At 33.5% G+C, this 6,978-nt stretch overlaps 1 protein-coding gene across 2 annotated transcripts; it reads left to right on the plus strand.

Annotated features, from left to right (window-relative positions):
- The first annotated feature begins 207 nt into the window (after positions 1–207).
- On the plus strand, positions 208–4,660 carry LOC125846951 (glycerophosphodiester phosphodiesterase GDPDL6-like). Of its 2 annotated transcripts, none has more exons than XM_049526663.1 (9): positions 208–312; positions 1,616–2,063; positions 2,141–2,250; positions 2,327–2,834; positions 2,930–2,971; positions 3,081–3,356; positions 3,475–3,611; positions 3,706–4,189; positions 4,269–4,660. In XM_049526663.1, the coding sequence occupies exons 1-9, from the start codon at positions 277–279 to the stop codon at positions 4,613–4,615; spliced, it is 2,388 nt and encodes a 795-aa protein (XP_049382620.1). In that variant the 5' UTR covers positions 208–276; the 3' UTR covers positions 4,616–4,660. The 2 variants fall into 2 exon arrangements, with proteins under 2 accessions (XP_049382620.1, XP_049382621.1); XM_049526664.1 differs by lacking the exon at positions 208–312 and adding an exon at positions 1,228–1,270.
- The last annotated feature ends 2,318 nt before the right edge of the window (positions 4,661–6,978 follow it).

The following is a 6,978-nucleotide window of genomic DNA, read 5'->3' on the forward strand; positions in this document are numbered from 1 at the left end:
AGAAAATAAATAATTCAACCAAAAAACTAAAAGGAAAGAATAAAAATAGTAAAATCCATTAAAAAGGAAAATAAAATAATAAGAACCAAATAAAATCCGAGATATGCGAGAAAGAAAATTAATTAAAGCCTCTAAATATTCTCTTCATTTTATATAAAACTCTTCATTTTCTTTTCCGGCTTTTCTCCATTCCCTTGAGAGTTTCTTACCTCATCATTTTTTTTCTTTCTTTTTTTTTTATCTTTATTTTTTTGTCCTTCTGAAACTCAAAGGGGAATGCTTCTCTCTTCCTTTGGTGATCTCAAGATTCAAGTGAGTATTATTCTATTTCATCTCTTAATTCTTGATGTCATATATTTTATTGCACATATATTTTTTCAGATTTACATTTATGATGATGTAACATGCATGTTTGATTTTTAGTCATTTAATTATTTAAGAAAGTTATTTTAAATGAGGCAACTTATGAATTATGTAGATGAAGAAAAGAAATACATAAGCTCTTCTATGTATTTATTATTCTAAAGAATGTGTGGTTTGACAGTTTCAATTGTTGTTACAACATGTATTTAGTGAACATTATTTAATTCATATATATGTAGCATTATAACTTTTTTTTTCTTTTCTAGATTATTGTTATTATTGTCTTTTACACTTTTTGTATATAAGGAGGCAACTTATGAACAATTACATTATGTGTACAAATTAGAGATATGGTAAGAAAAGTTGCATTATTGAATCTTAAGTGGAATATTATTCATCTTACATAATTTTGAGATGGTTTTTAAGCATTTAAATTTAGAATATAGTAGTAAATATATTCAAAGTTGTGAAAAGGGTAATTGTGGAAAAGTCTACCCTTTTATTTTAAAAATAAATAGATAAAAAAAAATTGTTACCAATATATCAAACTAAAGAAGATAAACAACATATAATAAATCGCAAAAGAGATTAGTATTATAAAAATAAATTTGAAGGAAGGTCTTTAAAATTATCCTTGAAGAAAAATATTAATTCTGTATTAGTATCGGCATCTCGATTATTCCAAAAACAAACAAGAACTAACTAGATATTAGTCCGAAATATGCGATAAAGAAAATTAATTAAAGCCTCTTAATATTCTCTCCATTTTATTTAAAATTCCCTCTCCCTTTTTATTTCTTTGAAAGTTTCTTACCTCATCTTTTTTTTTTCATTTTTATCTTTAATTTTTGTCCTTGTAAAACTCAAGGGAGAAATGCTTCTTTCTTCCTTTGATCTCAAGATTCATGTGAGTGTTAATTGTATTTCTTGCTTTCTTCTTAATTCTTGATGTTATATATATGTCATTGCATGTTTACATTTATAATGATGTTTCATTTTTAGTTATTTTATTATTTAATAAAATTATTGAAATGATGAAACTTATGAATTATATGATAAGGAATGGAGAAATATAAAAGGGTTTCTATGTATTCTAAGGAATATTTGTTTCAAATGGTGTTACAAGATTAAGATTAGTAAACCTCATTATTGAAATTAGGGATTAAATGGTTAAGGTAGCATTATTGAATTTGAAGTGGAAATTATATAACTTAATCACCTTTTGTTTTTGGTTAAATAAATATAATGACAGGATTGGAAGAAAATGATCAAACATTTGTTATTATTATGCTGCTTGATCCATTGTACTATAGCTGATCCAAAAGCTGCAGTTCCTGTTCCTATTCCTCCTGTTCCTGTTTCTGTTCCGCCTCTTCCGAAGCATACATGGTTAACTCTACATGGTGATGAACCATTTGTCGTTGCAAATGGGGGATTTTCGGGACTTTATCCCCCACAAACAGAACTAGCTTATAGTCAATCAATTATATTTGGAAAGGGTGGTACTGTTTTGCTATGTGATCTTCATATGAGTCGCGATGGACATGGATTTTGTCTCTCACAATTAAACCTACAGAATACAACAAATGCAGCGGATGCTTTTCCTAATCGTAAAAAAACTTACATTGTTAATGGAAAAGAACTTCAAGGATGGTTTGCATTGGACCTTACAAGTGATGAGATGTTTGATAAATTAATTGGTAAGTCACAACTAACGCATCAAAATCGATATATCCTACTACGAATACCCTGACTTTGTTGTGTTCTTGTTCTACAGTGACACAATCAATATTCAGCAGAACAGATCTATTTGATTTTTTATCACCATATCCAACTGACCTATATTTAGAAGAAAACAGGAATGCTCTACTCTGGATCAATGCCGAGGTTTTTTTTTTTCTCATTGTTGAAACATTTGATTAAATGCTATTGTTGGTAATTAATTTCGTAAACTGTATTGCAGTATGCGACATTCTACAACCAGCACAAACTGAGTTTACTTGATCATATGAAGCAACTCGTGGAGACAAAGAAGGATATCACTTACATATCGTCTCCAGAGATTGGTTTTTTGAAGAGCATGGGACCAGTTGTGCACGGTCTCAAAACGAAGCTAATGTTCAAGTTTCCCATTGACAGAAATGCAGTTGAACCCACAACAAATGAACCATATGCTTCACTATTAACAAAGTTGCCAATGATCAAGACATTCGCTACTGGAATTGTTGTGCCAAGAGAATTCATATGGCCAGTCAATAAAGCTCGTTATTTAGAGCCTAGTACCAATTTAGTGGCTGATGCTCATAAACAAGGACTTGAAGTTTTTGCATATGGATTCGCAAATGACAACTATTTGCCTCACAATTACAGCTATGATGTACAAAGAGAGTATCTGCAATTCGTTGACAACTCTAAGTTTGCTGTTGACGGTGTGGTCACAGACTTCCCTACGTCTGCATCAACGGCCATTGGTAAGAATATATATTTTTTTTTCTTGAGATTAAGAGGAAATACAAGTTTATTTTGTACAAATCTAGAAGCTTACTGTTGCTCGTTCTGGTTGCAGCGTGCTTGGCAGGAAGTAAGAATGCTTCAAGGAAAGTACCTAGTAAGGAAATGAATCTCTCTGTGCAATGAAAGAACTAAGTAATAGCGTTCCTGTTTTACTTTTGAAAAAGATGACATCTCAATTCTATTGTGCAATTTTTAATTGGCAGCTCTGATCATTTCTGCAAACGGAGCCAATGGAGAGTATCCAGGATCAACAGATCTTGCCTATCAAAAAGCAGTTAATGATGGTGCTGACATAATCGATTGTTCTGTCCAAATGACAAAAGACGGAGTTGCATTCTGCTTACCTTCAGTTGACCTCATCCCAACCACCACTGCATCCGGACCTTTCATGAGCCGAGCAGCTAAGGTCGATTCAATTCAATCCTCTATGGGAATTTTCTCTTTCGATTTTAAATGGGACGAAATTTTGTCTTTAAAACGTGAGCATTCGAGTCATCTCTTTCAACCAATAATATTTCAAATATTACTATCATGATTTGATTTCTGAAATCTAATTCTCTTCTTTTCTCTATTTATTTTATATGGTCCGGGCCACAGCTCAAATGTTCAGTGAATTTAATGGAGATTTGATAAGGGATCCAGCACGCAAGAATGTGGGCAAGTTTGTAACTCTCTCAGATTTCTTGGAATTTGCCAAGGCAAAGGCTGTTCCAGGAGTTCTTATCAACATAGAAGTAATTTTCTTTTCTACTCTATTGTTCATATACACATATATATATATATATATAGTCCAGAGTTATTAATATCTGCATCTTGGATGTGTTAAAGAATGCTGCCTACCTTGCCAACAAGGGCCTTGACGTTGTGGGTGCAGTCACGACTGCTTTGAGCAACGCCACACTTGATAAGCAGTCAACTCAGAAGGTTCTGATCATGTCAGGTGAAAGTTCAGTGCTGGACAAATTCAAGGATATCCCGACTTACCAAAAAGTACTTCACATTAAGAAACAGGTGGAATTCGTAATGAATGAGACAGCATTGGAAATCAAGAAGCATGCAGATGCAGTATTTTTACATAAGCATTCCTTATACACGCAGTTTCGAGGAGAGGGTTTCACTTTGAACTTCACCAACCTTATTGAATGTTTGCATTGGGCCAATGTTAGTGTCTACGCTGGAACTGTTCTAAATGAATTCCAAGATATTTACATGGATTATAGCTCTGATCCATATTCGTTGATCCATAACCTCATTTACTATGGTGCGGATGGAATTATAACACAGTACCCAGGCACTGCTAATGCGTACACCAGTAAGTAAATCAACACTCAAATTTATCTAATCTACTTAATTGTGTAGATAGAAAAATCACATTTTTCTTCTTGCCACAGGGAACTTGTGCACCGGGAATCTAGAGTCATATAGGATACCAGACATAAATCCAGGGGATGTGATAACAACTTCCCTTGATCCAAAAGAAGTAGAAGAGTACAAGCCTCCCCCTCCAGTGCACTTGGAGACTAAGGACTTTGTTACTCCACCACTACCTGCTGTAGCTGCAATTTCCAAAGATGATGATAAAGGTTCTGCTTCCTCAAACAACACCAACACCAATGCTCCTTCTTCGCCTTCACCTCCTCCTGAACAAGCCCAAACTCCAAGCACCGCAACTGCTACCACAATTAATGTTGTTGCTATCTTCTTTTCAGCCATGCTTGGACTAGTTACTTTGCTCTGAGGATCAACTGGAACAATCACAATGTTCATAAACAATTAACTTATGTAGTTAATTTTAACCTACTACATTTATTCATCATTCCACTATCCTTAGGCAACCATTTCAGTTATTCCTTCCTTTTCTTTCATGTTATTTTTTTTAGTTCCCTGTGTCTATATGACAATGGAAAGACAAAAAAAAAAGACGAAAAGGCTTACGAAAGAGATAATGATATGTGCATTGATACTACATCTGAAATGATTTTTAGTGACAATTAATTAATGTTAATAGCTTAATTACCGCTAAATATATATTTTTAGCAGCAATTAACACTCTTTGTAAATGTCCTTAATGCCTATAGCGACATTGGATCCAGTCAAAATTAACTAATGTCGAAAAAAGACTTTAGCACTCTTTGTTAACGTGTATATTTGTTGCCGTTAGAAGTTGTTTTTATTGTAGTGTGATAGTGTACAATAATCCTTTATGAAATACCATGCATTAATTTTCAGAGAAATTTTTTTATGGCTTATGAAAAAAATCTAGAGATTGTTTTAGTGGTAAAAAAAATTCTAATTTACAAATACTAAATCAAAAGTTCAAATGTCACAGTAGTAATAAACAGTAGAGCACCCTTGATCCCCATAAGAGGATAAGTGAAGAAAATAAATGGGCTGCTGATAGCAACTAAAATGAAATTGCAAGGAATTGAAAGGCAGGGAAACGTATAAAGTAGCCATAAACATTGAAGAATTGTATGCAATAATAAGAATTTAAATTCTACTCACCTCTAATACATTCGAATTTCGATAATACTTAAGCCAATAGATTCCTCAAGGCGAAGGTTACCTCTTGCAAATCCTAGGAGGAATTCATGAAAGTGAACAATAAAATCACTTTCAAACTCATAATCACTTTCAAACTCATAAGTTTTCATTAAGTTCATCCTCATAATCTAACAAAATAAGCTAATAGGTAACAGAATGGTTATACTAAACTATTTCAAATGCCCCCTAAGTGTCCAGTGTCTCATCATGTCTAGCACACAAAAGGACACAATCGATCTTCTATATTTGTCCATCTAGACACTATCATCAGTTTGCAACCTGCCATGTATGGCGGCAGGATACAAGATAAACAATCATCTATAGTTGTTGCATACAACTTACAAGATTTCTTCAAGTTGCTTTTGGAAAATCACCTCTGAGATGATTATACATCCACTTGATCGAGAATTACTGAATTTGTATGAGGTCATGCTCCTGCTTTCCTAGTTGATCCAGATAAGTAGTTTCTTTGAGAATTTTTCGCACCATCTACCATGCCTTCACAGGCTGTATTATCTTAATAAGTGTTTGTCCTTCTTTTTGCATAGGTTTCATAACAATTTACACATAGCTACTCTATTCCAAATGAAGAGGTCCAAAATATTGACTCCACCTCCTGAGCTATGAGTTCAGTCTTTGTCTACTCCTCTAGTCCATAAAAGTCTCTTAAATGTGCTTTGACACAAGCTGGACAACCTTCTTTGGTAGGGTGAATATTTGAGACTAGAAGTTTTGTACTGAGAATAGGACATAACATAAATACTTTGAAGTCCAGTTGGTGTCTTATGAAGAAGGGGTTTGCACTTATAATGGCTGTCTTTTGGTGCTTAATTGTGCCTGATAGGTAAATCCACTTTCACAAAACTCATAAAACACACACCTTTACTCACTATTAATTGCCACCAAACCAGAAGCCTTGGAGAAATTAAGGAATACATCAAACAGAATTTTGACGAGTTGATATCTAAAAAGGTCATTGAACTATAAAATTTATCTAGCAAAGTCATTGAGATTTATTTTATACCAATAAAATTATTCAACGTAAGACTTTCATCTACAAAAATCACTCAACTATTCTGGATTCTGAACTACTGGAGCAATTTTATGTATTGCTTTAGAGATCCATTATAATCCAAGAAAATTGTGTCTTTCAACAGTGTTAAATGGTTTACCAATGATACTTTACATTTTTCACCATTTATACTGTGATGAAAGCATGGTGCCATATGGTCTTGCTTGCTGGGAGTGGTTAGTTGTAGTGACCCTATTGGTCATTTGCGTGTTTTTGTGTGATTTTACAGTGTTGCTCCTTTCCCAGATTTGTTGTAGTACTTATGGTGTGTTGGGATGGGTGGCACGCTTTCCGAGGTGGTCGGAAGTGAGTTGTGTGAGTTTTCCCCCTTTTTGGAGGTTTTTAAGTAGGGGTGTGTATCGGTCGGTTCAGTTTGATTTTAAGCATTATCAATCGGTTTATCGGTTTTGGTTTTTAAATATGCTAAACCAATAACCAAACTAATAAGTTATTTGTTATTGATTTTCATTTTATCAGTTTTTGGT

Source organism: Solanum stenotomum, chromosome 12 (genome assembly GCF_019186545.1).
Source record: "Solanum stenotomum isolate F172 chromosome 12, ASM1918654v1, whole genome shotgun sequence".
NCBI lineage: Eukaryota > Viridiplantae > Streptophyta > Magnoliopsida > Solanales > Solanaceae > Solanum > Solanum stenotomum.

Excerpts from the sequence above, each read along its gene's own strand:
- LOC125846951 (XM_049526663.1), top strand. The coding sequence starts at position 277 with ATGCTTCTCTCTTCCTTTGGTGATCTCAAGATTCAA. Across the intron at positions 2,972-3,080 it reads TGCTTCAAGGAAAGTACCTA|CTCTGATCATTTCTGCAAAC; the intron begins GTAAGGAAATGA and ends TTTAATTGGCAG. Across the intron at positions 3,612-3,705 it reads GAGTTCTTATCAACATAGAA|AATGCTGCCTACCTTGCCAA; the intron begins GTAATTTTCTTT and ends GATGTGTTAAAG.